At 33.0% G+C, this 16706-nt stretch overlaps 1 protein-coding gene across 6 annotated transcripts in view; it reads right to left on the minus strand.

The window, feature by feature from the left end:
* The window catches only part of NOVA1 (NOVA alternative splicing regulator 1), a gene marked incomplete at both ends in the record, with an annotated part of 141090 nt that extends 124662 nt beyond the window's left edge, over window positions 1–16428 (minus strand). For 2 of the 6 annotated variants that reach the window (XM_079700863.1, XM_079700861.1), the window contains 2 exons: window positions 13823–13963; window positions 15699–16428. In XM_079700863.1, the coding sequence (XP_079556989.1) occupies window positions 13823–13963; window positions 15699–15834 (277 nt within the window). Of the gene's footprint in view, window positions 1–13822; window positions 13967–14986; window positions 15012–15698 lie in introns of those variants that run through there. The other 4 variants (XM_079700862.1, XM_079700860.1, XM_079700865.1 and 1 more) reach the window with 2 other exon arrangements.
* Window positions 16429–16706: the final 278 nt, after the last annotated feature.

Genomic DNA, 16706 nt, shown 5'->3' on the forward strand with positions numbered 1-16706 from the left:
AAATTATCAATCCATAAAAAATATCTAATTATTTCTCAGTGACGGGTCAAATGTGGCAGTTTGGTGAATCTTACCTAAATTTTGAATACTGTATTTTTTAACTCAAATTTATAAGCAGTCTGATGCAAAGAGTTATAGAATAACAGTAAACAAACAGGTTTATCATTAACTTTCTATATCACAAATCATTTTAACTTTCACTATCTTATTTCCCTCAACTGTAAAACAGATATAAGAATTCCTGCCTTTACTGACATTTTAAGCATAGAGATGTAAGATCAAATTAAGGCATGATTAGCAAATTACTTTTATGTACTGCTTACTTACTTTTATTAAGATTTAGTTATACAGTTCTAGACTTTTAAAAACAAGACTATCATTTTTCCCATTAATGATCAAGAGATAGTTTAAATATGTACATAAAGAAAATCAGAGCCCGGCTCTTTAAAAGATACTTAATTTAGCTAACTGTTACTTGAAATGTTTCCTTAACCCAAAATTTCCTCAAAATTTTCCTCAAACAGAATTGTATCTGTTCTGCATATTTTAAGTAGTCAAAAAATGTACATAGTCCTTACCTACATTCTTTATCCCTTTCATTTAGGGAAATTATCCCACTCACAATGCAGTTCCTACTTATTTTTAATGCAATCTGCTGAAGTATTTGAAGGGTTTTCAGAAAATTTTTTAATAAAAGCAGTATTTTAAAAAATCAAATAAAAAAATTTGTTCAAGAAACCTGGAATATGATTTGAGAGTGCAGTCATACTGTCATGAAGGGGCAATATTTATTGCAGTTTGCTTTAAATGGTTTTATAAATGGTATATAGACATAGAACCTCAAGGCTTTTCCTATTAATATATATACATTTTCTAAAAATAAAAACACCATTTTCAATTCTTAATTATTTTACTAAACCATTTTGGTTATACCAAATATATTAGCATTATTATTCCTTAACAAAAATACATGATTACATTTCACATTCATAATCATTGGTCAAACTATATACTGCTTACTTGTAATTCTCATTAATTTTCACAAACTTTAGAGAATAAGTTAGTTACTAAGAGAGATCCCATGCAGATAATTTCAATGGCAAAATAATTTGCCATTGGGCTGAAAACAAGGATTTACAAAGTAAAGGATCTGTCAGCATTCTAAGCCCACCAGCAAAAGACTATAAAATAAAAGTAGCAGCTTTCCACTGTAAAATTACTAATCTTACTAATATAGTACATTAAACATGCCATTTAAGATATATGCCAACCTAAACTGCCACATATGGCATATTTAGCTTATTATCACAGTTTGTGTTTTCACATCTAGAGTCATTCTAGTTTTTAAATAAGATGTCAAATATACCAGTGTAGCTAAAAATGTGATAAAGCTTTCAAAGGAACATACCTTTCCTTAAACAGAATAGGTACATACTTCAGAAGAAACAATGTCAAACATTACTGTAAAGAAAACATAGCTGGAAATTTTCAGTTGAGAATATACGTATAAATGTAAAATAGAATATCATCTTAAAGGCAGAATTCGTAAAAGATGTTCAATTTAAATAAATGTCACTTTGAAACAATTCAAACACAAAGTTTCTTCACAGATTTTCTCAGAAGGAATTGTATTGGTTCTGCAATGTATGCAGTCACCTTATCTATATCATTTATCCCTTAAAGAACAAGTTATGTTACCATGCCATGATATGCACAACAATTTGAAGGCAATGAGACTCTGCTTATGCTTCCTTTTTATATTGAAGTCAACCTTGAGTTATACAACTGGTATTATTGAATTATGAATAGCATTTAAATAAAGATTACACAATGAATATTTTTATTTCAAATTCCCATCTGGTGCTTAATGTCACTTCAGCTGTTCAATTTTTTAATGTTTCTCTACACAACTAGCCAATAATTTCACAAATAAATATAAATGCTAGACAGATTTTTAATCTCATTTTCTAAATGTAAAACAGTGCCATATTTTTCACAGTGACTTTTTAAACTCATCTGGATTTGACAGATTATCAATTAAGACTAATTTTTATATGAAATAAATATTTATCAATGATGGAGAATCCTGCTGAATCTCAATAATCAATTGAAATGCCAAACAAAATAATTATACGACAGAGAATCCACTAACAATGAATAATGAAAGTTTCAACTTTCATTTTCATTGACATAACACACACCAATGTCTCTATCACATACCAAAACTTTAGTGTTTGAACACTGCCAAAAAATTAAAATTCACACATTAAAATTGCATACGTTGTGCAAATCACTCATTTTCATCAAATTAAAAATAAATGTTCATATGCCAAGAGAGCTAGAAACTAGGCCTACATATTCATAATTTAAGGAATGAGAAAATTTTTATCAGATCTATGATTCTAAACAGCTATTAATCAAAGGCAAACTAGTAAAAGAAACCATTTGAGTCATTAACTTTAAATGCACCTGCATAGACAACAGGTTATATAAGAGTGAACAAATGTCAAAAACAGATTTCTATCTCCAGAGCTTTCCTGAATACGGCAAAACATTCCTCACTGACATTTCATTCACTAGGTTCCACACTTTTTTTCTTCTACCCTCACCTCAGCACATAGTTGCTTAATAAAAAGACAGCTTTCATATTTAACATTTCTTTTATCTCTAGTAGTTTTTTTCCTTTCTTTCTAAACAAATTAGTCTTCTCTTTAATTCTACTTATATAACTGAGGCAGAAAGCCAGACTCCCCAATCTACTATTTAACTCTGCTTTTAGATAACTAGGGCAATCCTTCCTCCAAGGTACAAGTATCACTATTTATATTTATACAAATACATATATTTTAATTACAGTACCACTGTCATTCATCTTATAGACATAACAAATGTACTTTTTCTTTAAAATATTTCTTCCTATTGAACGTCTCCAAATTAAATATTTTTCCATCAAACTCTTTTCTTTTACATTTTTAATACATTTTCTCTTATCTGTACAAATATCGATAGTATCTCCCTACTCCCACTCTCTCCCCACAGCAATATCTACTTTGTATCCCAGTAATACCAAACTACTTTTGGACCCCTGAATATACCAGGAATTTTTCATAACTCCATGGATACATATATTGTCTCTGCTTCAAATGACCTTCCACTCTTGTCCACCAAGCAAATTAAAATTCAACCCTCAAAACTCTGTCAGCTCCTCCTTGAAGTCTTTTTTGAAGTATACCCTCTTCTCTCAAGATCTTGCCACTGACACAAGCAGTTTCAACTTCAAGACATAATTCTATCATTATATAATTATCAATTTTCATTATAACCAGGTATTTATCTTTATTGTTTCTTATTGCTCCCTTGTTTGAGAGTAAGAACTTCAGAAAACTGTATATCTCATTCTAACCCCAAAGGGAACGCATAAATGTCCATCAGAATGTTAAAATCTGGCCATGGTGGCAGAGAAGGGCAGGGGAAGCAGCCAAGTAAACACTTAGAGTTATTTTAACCCATTATTCTCCATCAGTTTTTTTTTTCTCCATCAGCCTTTTAAAAAATAAATCGAATTTATAAAAATGTAAGGGACTAAGCCTGAAACTAAATATATTTATTAAATCTTAGAAGTTTCATTGGTGTATTGCAGCAAAAATCAAACAATGTATTAATATAAGATAAACAGTAATATTTCATACATTTCTCTAAATTCTGTTTAACAAGTATTTACAAGACTTTGAAGAAAACCAAATTCAATAACTTTCCTATTAATTTCAAATAAAGTATTTGAGTTGGTCAAACTCAAAGCATATAAATTCCAATCTACTACATAGTTGGTATACTCTTCTAAAAGTCCTAATGTATTTATACATGTTTACTTCCCCACTATAGGTGGGGAAGGAGATATTAAAATATATTAAAAACAAAACATTTACTAATCATATTTTTAATAAAGTAACCTCAATTTAGTGGTTAGTAATCTTTGATTTTCAAGGTATCTCAAGAAAAGTCATCAGTAGATTGTTTCTTACTGCACAGGTAGCCATGTGGCAATAAGTAAACTGTAATGTGATATAACTATCAAATCTTGTAATATAGGTACTTTGTATTACTTTATTAATAAATAAATATTACTTAAGCTCATGTTTCTTAAGACAGAGTATTTTTAAATTGATCTTCATCTGGGAGACGGCTTTTAAGTACTCTCCATAATACTAGCTTTCAGTTTTCTGAAAGTTTCAGGACAACATGCTAAATAGAGAAAAAAATTCTACTCTTCTTTGATAAGACCTGGCCCATATTTGTCTTCTATGGTCTTTCCTTGTTTGTTTGAATTTTGAACTCATTAGTTTATTTATCCGAAATACAGATGTTTCGCACACACATATACACACACACACACACACACACCCCTAAGTAAACTAGAAATATAATACAAAATTGAAGATGAATTGCCTTCTACATTCATTGTATTGATATCACCCCACTAAAGTAAACTAGAAATATAATGAAAAACTGCAGATTGCCTTCTATATCCATCACATTCACAGACGAAGCCTCAGATTGGTCATTCATTCAATCACACATTCATTCATTTATATTTCAAATGCCACAGATGTTTAAAGCACTGGGCTATATGCTGAACATACAGCAGGCATGAAGGATGACATAAATTCCTTCATATCAATAAAGCTTAATTCTACTATTCAACTGTAGTAAGTAAAGACTATGACAAATTTTTTTGTTTTAATTTAAATCCGTGAAGGAAAAATATCTTCAAAATCACATTAAGTGACTTTTATAATTATGTTAGAAAGTAGCCCTTAAGCCTATAATGCAATGCAAGAGGCATCAGAATTCTAATTAACCGAGAAGTGGACCATTTTGATGAAATGGATAGACAAAAAAGAGAAAATAATTATGTTTTTAAATTAATAATTATTATATATCTTCATTTGTACTTAGATTGCCTTACAATTACGCTCATGCTTATTTCTTAATCATAATACTCTGTCCTTTTAAAACCAACTGTTACAAATTCCTAGCCAAATATGCAATACTTAAGGAAATTTTATGTCATAAAAATATGGAAAATACATATATCCCCCAAAACAGAATGTGACTTAGAAAGTCTATATAATTTTTTTTAGCAATGTCAATACTCTGTTTAACCAAAAATGAAGAAATTAAAAAGTTGAGCTAAGGAACAAAGGAAGGAAGAAAAGAAGAAAAAAAAATAACTTTGCAAATGAAGTAACAAAGCTGTAGAAATCAAATAACCCTGAATACTGCCATTTTCAAACAGTACAATTATGAAAATACAGAAATGACCAGGTTATATTTCGGGCAATATAATCTACCATATCTTTGTTTTTTAACATATGGTAATGATAAAGAGTACCTGTCTTTGGCCTTTCAGTGTAGCAAATCAACAACATCAAAAATTATTGTAAAATAACTACTGTGCTTTCAACTTAGTTTAAAAAAGCGGGGGTGGGGGTAGGAGTATTTATTTTTAAACTAGGAGAGAGAAGAAGTGAAGACTTATTTCCTCAGAGAGCCACATTCAAAAAGAGGAGGAAAAAAAAAAAGAGTAAAGCAAAACAAAAAGAGAATAAAGTATCTACTATAATTGTACCACAAATTCAGAAAACATATTTAAAAGTTGCAGGACAATTATTTGCCTATATCACTCTTGGTATCTTGGTTTTCTCAACTATTAAATGAAGATTCTGGAAGAGATCGCACCTAAGCACCATTTCTTTCATCTAGTTCCACAATTCCATTATTTTTCCAATCCCTTTAAAAGAAAAAAAAAAAAAAAGCCTCTTCGATACTCCTAAGTGTCCTCACTAAGTTATTGACAGATATCAGAGATGCAATATAAAAAATATTTTTAAACAAAACTTAAGGACACAATAACAATCGAAGCACAACATTTTAGGGTGAAGTAAAACATACCCATATTACTTTACAAAGAAAAGATGCTTCGTAATACTTCTAAGTCATAATGATCATAGGATACCTGGACTCATAGGAAGCAGCTGATAAATACTTATATTGACAAGAGAAAAACTTCCAGATTTCAGAGTGAAGACTGAAACTAGATTTTTTTTTAAAAAGTACTTTTCTGACTTAAAAAAATTAATTAGTCTTAGAAAATTAAAAACACAGGAGTTATACAAAGAATAATTAAAACTATGTATGTGAATGAAAGGTCTCCAAGTAGAAGCTCAACTGCTTCCAACAATAATTCCTTCAAAAACAAGTATTTCAAGAATGAATATAACCAAAATTGAAAAGCTGCAGTTATTCAAAAATATTTAGTAACATAAAACAAAAACACATACTGAATTCTCTACTATTGTGTTAATACAATGCACTACCCCTTTCCTTCTTTTCTGTCCTTCCCTCTATCTACTAAATCTTAAAATGAAGTCACCGCCCAATCTAAGTACTAGAGCAGCAAATTATTAACTATTTAAATGAAGACAACTTTCTTCAAGATAAGAATGATTTCTAAAAATTCAATCAAACTGAGAATAGCATTTATTATATCTATCCTAGAGGAAATGCAGGATTTGAACTCTTATTTAATTAGTAAGTTCATTGTGTGAAAATTTATCCTACAATCAAATTATGGGGCCTTCAACGTGTAACTGTTCTCAAAAATCTTTCAAAGAGAAAGAAAAGTTATTCTTCAAAGCTTCAAAAAGTATGCTAAGTTTCACAAGGAAAGTAAGAAACACTACAGTCTAAAACTTAAAAATTACTGAGTTCAGAATAAAATTCATTGGATATGACAAATATACTGAACATCAGTAAGACATAAAACAGGTCTTAAAATAAGAAAAATATTAATTTTAAATATCAATTATTAAATAAGTATAAAAATGGTAAAAAAATGTTTTATTTTCCACACCAAATAATCTTACCTGAATCATTTTGCTGTTAAAAAACTCAAGATACTGATTTCATTTTTCATCTGGTCCTGTCAACGATGCTATGACAGGCCCTGCAGGAAGCAGCAAAAGATCAATGATGGAGTGCAGATATTATGTGTTTTCATGATCAAGTTTGTCATGGAAAAGGATATCCATATAGTGGTTTGAAACTTAGCAAATGTTGAAAATATCTCAAAAAGTTTGTCAGTTACATAGTAATCTTTATTTTCTATTTTCTAGTCTTAAAATGTTTATTCTTATTCAATATCTTCTTTATCAAAACTTCTTAAATGTGTAATTTTAAAGAATATTTTTATACTGATGAGAATTAATAAGAAAACAACATTCCACAATGTCAAAAATGAAAAATCTTGATTGAAAAATGAAATATGTTTAAAAGTGGAGGAATGATTCTCTCCACTTCTAGAGATGATTATTTTAATCTTATTTTCCACAATTACTATAATTACCAATAAATTACCTATTATTCATAATCTAATTAAGATAAAATTTAGAAGCTTTTTCTTACAAACAGTAACTTCAGAATCAAATAGTTATTGGCCACTTTGGTAAAAATTCCTTCAATAAAAGTATATAGATTACAAAAAATCTGCAAACTCCAAAACTTAATTACTCTTGGGTAATTGACAAGTTATAGTCAATGGATACCAAAAAATTCAATTTAGTAAAACTAATAAAAAAGTCAAAATAACAAAACTGCTTCACAAAGACTCTCAATGATATTTTAAAATTCTGAATTATTTTAAAATAGTACAGCACCTTGCCAGATTTAATTTAGAAGACATTTTTTCCATTCAAAGGCCAATTGATAAACAGGACTGTGATGAGACATCTACATTAATTGGGAACACTATTAGAACATACAAGAAACTTCTATATGTGTCATGGAAGTGTACTGTCAGTATTTCAAACAGATCAAAAAATTTAAAACAAAAGAAATGAATGATTGACTTTTTTAGAGTTTTTATTTAATCAAATTTTAATTTACTTATAATAAATTGTGGTAAAGAACCACTTCAACAGCACTCCTATATTAAGCTGAAGCATCCTAAAAACATTTTTAACATACTATGCCTGTCTTGTGTGTTGGAACACGTGAAAACACTCAGCAAAGTTTGCCTGTCAAAGTCCCTAACAGCTAAAAAGATACAACTTAATTTTACACAGGTTCTTTCTCTTATAAAAATAAATAAATAAATGTTAATCTAATATAATAAAAAAAGAACTACAATGTACTTCCACTTATTTCCACTCACTCATGACCTGAAAATATACTTGTGGAATAGCGAACTTTAAATACTTCCTACTTAAGGTTATTTTCTCTTTATTTCTATACCTAAAGCCCTTATCTCCTTTTCATGTAGATTCTATCAGATTCATGGAAATCATTTTAGTTTCAAATACTTCCATATAAAAAATGGAAAATGTGATGCCATATCTTTAAAGAATAGGATGAAGAAAATAGAAATTTTACCAATCCAAGCATCGGAAGTATTGAAAAGCACTGCTTCATTTCCTGCATGTTACATTTTATACCGTGACACTTCAGTCTCTGAGGGTCAGGTTAATTAAGCTCCATAGCAGCTGCAATGCAATGTGAGACACATACTGCTATGGTTCCCACCAATCCAGTCCAATTACCTGTAGTATTCCAGCACTGGACAAGTGACAACCAACCTCTTCTCTCTAGTCACTTGCTTCCACTGGTCTACCGATAAATGTTAGAACAAACTAACCTCTTTTTGGAAAAGACTGCAAAGCTGAATGCACCTGCGGCAGGCTGCAATGATGAGTCCCAGAGAGATGTTTGTCAGTCAGATCTCTGCAGATGTTGTTTAACTTTATGCTAGAGCTTCATCCAAAGATGGAAATGAGATGGCAATCAAGTACAAATCTCCCACCCTCATCCCCCCAATTTTATTCTGAAAAGCTGCACTTGTTCATAAAAGTTATCCTTTAAAACACAGCTCCACTAAACTGGAAACAACTGAGACTAAACTCTAAGTAAAAAAAAAAAAATTATTAGGGGCTGAATTTTAGTTAACAAGTGGCATAACTGTGTTCAGCAAATGTTATTTGTAATATTTAAGAGCAAAAATTAATTTTCTTAAGCCAGAGCAAAACAAAACAAAAGAACCAAACTATAAAAAGACATGTTTCTAACTGGTGGTTTCTTGCTCGGTTTTTAGTGATACCACATACTCCTTAGAGTTCCCAAGACACAGATCATTTTTCCTTTGTATATTATACGAAACACCTTCAATACATAAATATTGAACTATTTCACCAACTGTGCTCACTATTTTTCAATTATTCCTGAAATCCTTTGGGGGTGATATTTGCAAGACAATGTTGTTAGATGTACTATATTACCTTACAATGTCACAAATTTTAAATGAGCTATTTTTCCAAAATCTAGAAGGCTTCAAATAGCAAATTTCAAAGTGACATTGTGCTATATAATTCATGAAAACACTAACACTGTAAAGCCATAACTTACTAAATCGATAACAGAAGATATAACATCTGGATGAAATTTAAAAAAGAATCAAATAAAATGAATAGCTAAGATTTTAATGCTAATTCAATCTTTCTAAAAAATTTCATACCACAAAACATTTGCTTTCATGGGTTAAGTATAAAAATTATAACTTTCAGAAAGTAAAATTTTAATATAGATTGTGCTATGCCAGTAACATTCCTTCATGTGTTGAGATTTCCTATTGCTTAAAATGAGAAATAAAGTATTAAAAATGCAGCAAATTTTCAGACAGGTATTAATGTATAAGTGAAAGCTTATGGCTCCTCCCACAACTGAGGATAGAGACAGACAAAACATAAAATAACCCACAACCATAGGCAGTATAACAAACATAAATATTACAACTTTAATATTTAAAGAAAAACACATTATGTGTCAGCAACTCTTTGACAATACTAAAACCAAAGGTATAGCACAGTGTAATGACAGCTACCCTATTAAATTCAACAATGTTGGAAATTATACTTTATTTTCTACTTGTTACAATTATATTTACCTGCTAATTTTGCCTTAAAATATATGCCAGTAAATTTCTAAGATGCAAAGCATCTTAGATCAAAGAAAAGAGTAGAGACTGCAACTTTCAGAAGCTATAACAAAAGTATTCACATTGTACTACCAATACAATAATACTCTTCCTTCAACAATGTAAACAAAAGTGATCTATTTCAAACTTCATAAACTCCTCTTATTTCCAAAAGAATTATCATTCTTACACAATCCCAACCCTAATGGTTAAATTGGCCACTGAATTTTCCCCATGTCAAAATTAAGGCATTGTAGGGTATTTCCTTCACTAAAAGAAAATTTCACTTACATTCTGCTTTTTCATGATTTTTAAAGATTTCACATATAAATAGTATGTGATTTTTAAAAAAAGCATCACCCAAGTTGGACAGTGATAAATTAAGATACAATAAATCTAGGAATAATGAGCTCAAATTTTAATTTAAGGACCAAAAAAGGAAATAATTTATATTAAATGTGATCCAGTTTTATAGCCACAAGTATGAAAACAGTTTAAAACACACACAAATATATGCTAAGATTATAGAGAACTCCTGTTTGATATAATGAATATCTCCAGTGTCATATAATGGAATAAAATAGGTACACTATGAAATGTTCTAAAATCTAAGGCATACATGAAAATATTTATTTTATATATCCTTTACTATTCCCAATGAATAATGTATTCAATAAATTTTCCCAATTATCTACCTGAACCATTCATTAAATGATTTTAACAGATAAAATCAATCTTTTTATTAACAAAACCAAACACATCTTCAGATGCCAAATAAAGGAATAAAAGAATACTATCCTATTGCCATCCTGAAAATGCATACAGTAATGTATTTCCCAAAATGAGAAAGCTGTTTTTTAATTAAAAGGCATTAACTTTTGGTAACCTAATTATAAAAAGCATATATAAATAAATCAAATTAGGTTGCTTTAATCAAGTAAGAATAAAAGATATATTCATAAACCACAGGTAATAAGTTAGTATTTTGTAAGATTTAGATTTTTAGTAATAGATAAATGAATTACACAGCACAGCAAAAAAATGAATCTACTTATCGATCTTTTTTTTCCGATTACAGTAATTGATAAATGCACTTTACAATCCTCATCATACAATTTCCCCAAATTATTTTATTTTATATGACATGCTAAAATACACAATGTAATTAATATACAGTTCTATGAATTCTAAATTCATACCAAGTAATGTGCAAAAACTGTTTTCTTCATCTCAACCATAAATATTAAAAATTACTCAGAAAAGGAAGGTTGCTTAAGAGATTACTTAAGAAATGTCTGTACTCTGTAATATATACCCTGAAGAAAGTTTTTCTCAAATACACCAGTATTTTAAGTGAACCTTCTGAACACAATTGCATTGTTTTAAAACTTAGGTATTTGAGAAAATCCATTAAGTTATACAACTGAAGTGCACTTATCCCCAAATATTCTGTCTTACAAATAAGAAACAGAAAAATGCTTCATGAAATAAACATCGGGCATATTCATTGTAATGGAATATGAGTCATAAGTACATATATGAAACACACAAAAAAGGGCTTTAATTACCGCATAATCCTACAAGAAAGTCCTCATAACTAGGCAGTATAAATCACAGCTTTATAATTTAGTTCATTTGAGATGAGCAAGGTAAGTATCTCTTAAATATATCTGAGTAAGAGAAGTTGAAAGTAGCTCAGAGGCTGCTATGTTGAAGAATACCAGGACCTCAGATAATTCCACAGGCTTATGGTCAAGTATGAACAGAAAGACCATTAAAGTCTGTCAGAAGAAGAGAGATGTATCTGTCTGAACAGGTAATAACCTAGCTAAAATCGTATTTACATACAAAGTGTTCAGAATTATTAAAGCTTCTTATAAATTACAGGGCTTTATTTTATCCTTACAATTGATTTCATAGTTTGTGACTGGTTTCCACCTGTTACAGGCAGAGTATAAGCCTTCTTTTATCCAGACATTTCAACTCACATTTGATCAGGTTACGTCACTACACACACAAAATTTTATTCAACGCATTCCAGTTTTCCATTTTTTCCAACGGATATTCTTGTTCTATATGAATAACATGCCTCAGAACTATAAATAAAATAAGCAATTTCAATGTAATAAGAAAAAAATACACAACTGTGGACTAAAAACAAAAGATCTAATTCTAGTTGCACCCTTTCCAACCCACTGAAAATACACTATAGTCAAATGAAAAGGCATTTAATTTACTATTTGGAATATCCTTGATAAACACCAATTTTCTGTAACATCCCTGCACATCTGATACCCTCATGTATAATGCAAAAAAAAGCTATTTCATTTTCATCTATTGACAGTGAATTTAATTTACCATTGCAGCTCTTTTCCTAGAACTATGACATTATTAATTCTGCAATCAAGCTCTTTTGAATGCTTTTATTTGCACTAAGGATTTTCACAATTCCACATTTTTTCATCATAACATACCTTTTAAATATAAGAATGTGAATATGTCAGCAAACTTTTTTAATGCATAAGGAAAGTTTCAGAGACAAGGAAAGCCATCTACAAAACTACACTCACAGAAAACAAACTTTCATAGGACATATCTAATAGATTACACCTTAGTTTAATAAATGTAATGTTTACCAAACATACTACATTTAATTTACATAACTAAATGACAGTTCCAACCATTCTAAAACCTTCTTATGCAGTACAGTGGTCCACTTTCTACCACCAAGCGATTGGCTATGAAAAAGAAATCCTCCAAATGTTTTGCTTACATTCATACCAGATGTCTTTGCTGTACTAAAGAACTCTTACTGAATTAGATCACTGAAAGCAAATCAGCTTTTCTTTCCTACCAAGAAAAAAAAATAAGCAGTGTCGGTCCCCTCAGCACTGAATAAATATTTTTTATGGCCATAAATATGAAATAACAAAAAAAAATGGCAGAAGCTACATGTAGGTAAAAGCAAATCAATTAATGTTTTATCTAGGAGATACACAAATTTAAAATCCATATATTAAGTAGCAAAATGATTTTAAAAAGATAAAGATAAATGCACAGAACTATAAACAGTTTAAATTTAAAAAACACACTGAAAAGTAAAAAAAAAAAAAATTATACCACATAGGAAACTTGCCATATTCCATTGGGTTACAGTACCTACAGTACCACACAAACTGTTAACATATTTTGATCAAATACAGCTCTTAAGTAACACAAATTTTGAAGCATTATTTTACTTCTTACATAATAATATATTTCCTTGTCACAGTTATATTAAAAACACAATATTTTAAAAATCTGAAGAGGCAGCACTTGTCCTCTTCACTCCAGGGCCAACAAACAAAGCAATGAAGCAGAAAGAGGTACATAATGGATTTAGAAAGTAAATGGTCCATTCTTTAAGAAGCCTTTCTACCTCCTCTTCTGAATTCACTTTAGACTAATTGTCATTACAATTATTTCTGAAAACTTCAGAAGAACCCTATTTCCTGATGCCAGCTGTCTAGTTTCTATCTTTAAATTTTAGAGTTTTTTTCCCTAATTAGAAAGAAGTATTTAGAAATACCCAGAAGATTCATCTCAAAATTGGTCTACATCATAGACAGAATATCAATTATAGAAACAAAACATAACCAAGAGTGAAAATACTCTTAAAATTTTTCCACAAATACTCTAATACATCAAATAAATAAATAGTCTACACTATTAAGAATTCTTTCAATACAGCACACAACACAGGTAGATCTTTTATTTCCTTGGGGATTTATCAAACAATCTCTTCACCATTGCACCTACCTGGGTAAAAATCTTTGGACTTAGACAGCTTGATGGTGGCTCCAGTTTCTTTTTGCAACTGAACAATTGTCTGTCCTCCCTTCCCAATTATAGATCCAGCAGCATAACTAGGTATGAGAACCTTTAGAAAATACTGGCCGTCTTCTGAAAAATGCAAGGAAATATACTTCGTTAACACAATAATTTTAAACTTTGTATCCTCCCTCCACCCTCAAAAGAGAAAAAGAGCGATTAAAACATTGGGCATATAGCTGCAGGAAATATGGGGTTAATTTTTTTTTTTTTAAGAACGAAAATAAGCCAATTACACTGAAAAATAAACATGTACGAAATGTTTCCCATTCTGTAGAATTTATACTTTCAAACTTGGAATTAAAATCTAAACATGTTCTATTATTTTGCAGCACTGTAGAAACTGATGACTAAATTCCAGTTGTTATTCCAAACATGGAAGTCTTCCAATTCTATCTGTAGTTACTATGGTAAAACAAAATGAACTGACCCTTTAACAAAACTTCAGAGATTTATACCATGACAAACCTTAACATATTGCAAAATAAATAAATAAAAGGACAGTAAATAGTGATGAGCTATATTTGTTTAACATGAGCAAACACATAAGGACTACAATTAGCCATTGCCTATATCCTACCTAAAGTATGCAAAACAACCATTCTCCTACCAAATAATCCACCCAAACTGTAGGGTGTATTCCAAGCCTTCAATAACTGCCAGGAAATAACTCAAAGTGATGTGGACTGGCAAATCTAACTAATCCTGGAGTATTTCTTTAGCACTCCTTAGTCTACTATGATCTCGTTTAAGCTCATTAATTAAAGGACCTTAAGAAGAATTTTGCCAATACTAAAAAGCTTAGGAGTCATTTACATCAAATACACTTAAAAGTGACCAGATAATGTTCCTTCTCCAAAAGAATCACAATTATTAAAACGAAGGGGGTAGATGAACCAAGAAAGATTGAAATGTTTTAAAAAATAAAGCCAACTCCATAAACTTTAATTTCCGTCAAACTGATCATGTCTTAAATAGGAAACACCCCGGTAAATCCAGCTTCCTTATGTGAATGAACGTTCCAAATTTTTCGAGTGTGCCATTCGCAAGACCCCCATCCGTCTCTAATGTACGTGCTGTAGATAAATTCACCTCTGCCTCGATGCATTGGGTGCATTGTTAAGATGACTCCAGTGCAAATGAAGAAGCGATACCGGTCCCGTTAAAACTCATCTTCCCAAGAAGCGCAGGATGTTAACTAACAAGTCAGAGTACCAGACACCCCCACCCTCGTATGCACACCCCTTAAGACAAATCAGTGAAATATTTGCACCGACAATGTAAGTGCGGTAAGAGTATGCACTCTTCCAGATTTTGCATACTACTTGTGGCCCAAACCAAGGGGATGAAGAGAGCAAAACTCTCCGGTGCCCCAATCATTTGCTCTCCGCTACCCAAGTGCCATTTATTTATTTATTTAATCAGACTGTTAAATGCAGCGCGCATCTTCGGGCGGCCATCACTTCACTCGGGGTCATCCTCCTCCTCCTTAACGGACCCCCTTGCCCAGGTCTAGGATATTTAAATGGTCAGCCTTTCGACCGATTAAATGGAAAGATAGGTCTATTCCGAAAAACCGGTCGCCATTTTGATGAATGATAAACATAGAAATGGAAATGTGTCGGGGCCGGCGAGATGCGGGGCAGGTGCAGGGGAGGGGGCGCGAGGCAGGGCGCGGGAGCCGCCGGGTTCGGGCTGGAGGTGTCCGGGCCGCGGGAGGGAGGGAGGGAGGGCGGCGGGAGGGAGGGAGGCAGGGGCGGGCGGCGGGGGATGGGGCCAGCGGGGAGGTGGAAGCGATACCCACCGCCCGTATTGGTCCTCTTGGTGCTGCCGGCTTCAGGGGGGGCTTCCAGCGGCCTTTTCCGCGAGTCCGGCGGGTCCAGGTCTATGGGAACCCCAGTGTGGGTCCCGTTCTGCTGGATGGGAGCTGCCGCCATCATGTTTGCAGTTCCTGCCGCTTCTACGGGGAGAAGGTTCTCCCTTTTGTTTTGGCTTTTTCTTTTCTTTCTTTTTTTTGCTTTTTTTTTTTTTTTTTTTTTTTTTGCTTTTGGGGTTTCTTAAGGTTGTTTTGTTTTTGTTTTTTTTAATCGGATCAATAGAAATCTCTTTAGGAAAAAAAAGCAATGTTGCTGGTTTGTTCTCACTGGGGAGGGGGCAGGGCTGAGGAGCAGCTGCAGTGCAGTGTCAGAAAGGAGACAGGGGAATGGAGGGGGTGTGAGAGACGGAGGGTGAAAGAAGGAGAAGAAAGGAGAGAGGGGGAGAGAGTGGAGAAGGGAGAGGGGCGAGTGAATGAGCGGGAGGAGGGGAGCGGGGAGGACGGGCAGAGGGAGTGGGAGAGCGCGAGGGCTGGCGGGGCGCAGGGAGAAGCCGAGGAGGAGGGGAGAGTGAGGGAAAGAGTGAATGAGCAGGAGGAGGGGAAAGAGGTGGACGCGGAGAGAAGAGCGAGCGGCGGAGGAGGGCAAGAGCCGGGAAGGAGCGCGGCGGTCCCCGCGCCGCGCTAGCGCTGCGCTCGCTCCCGCTGCTGGTGCTGCCGCCGCCGCCGCCGGAGCGGTTCTGCCGTTGCCTGGGCTGCTCGGCGCTGCTGCTGCTGCTGCTGCCGCCCGGTCTCGCTCATTATTTCTCCCGCTTGTCGGGGGGGGGGGGGGGGTGGCGGGGAGGGAGGGGGATGGCTGCGAGGGGAGGGTAGTGAGGGGTTGAGTTCGCAGACTCCCACACACTTCAAGCTCGGGTCCCTGCCTCTCAGCAGCGCCGCCGCCGCCGCCTCCCAACGCCGAAGTCTCAGCCTGCGGGGGCGGGGGCGGGGGGGGCCAGT

The sequence above is a fragment of the Hyperoodon ampullatus genome (genome assembly GCF_949752795.1).
Source record: "Hyperoodon ampullatus genome assembly, chromosome: 3".
In the NCBI taxonomy this organism is placed as follows: domain Eukaryota; kingdom Metazoa; phylum Chordata; class Mammalia; order Artiodactyla; family Ziphiidae; genus Hyperoodon; species Hyperoodon ampullatus.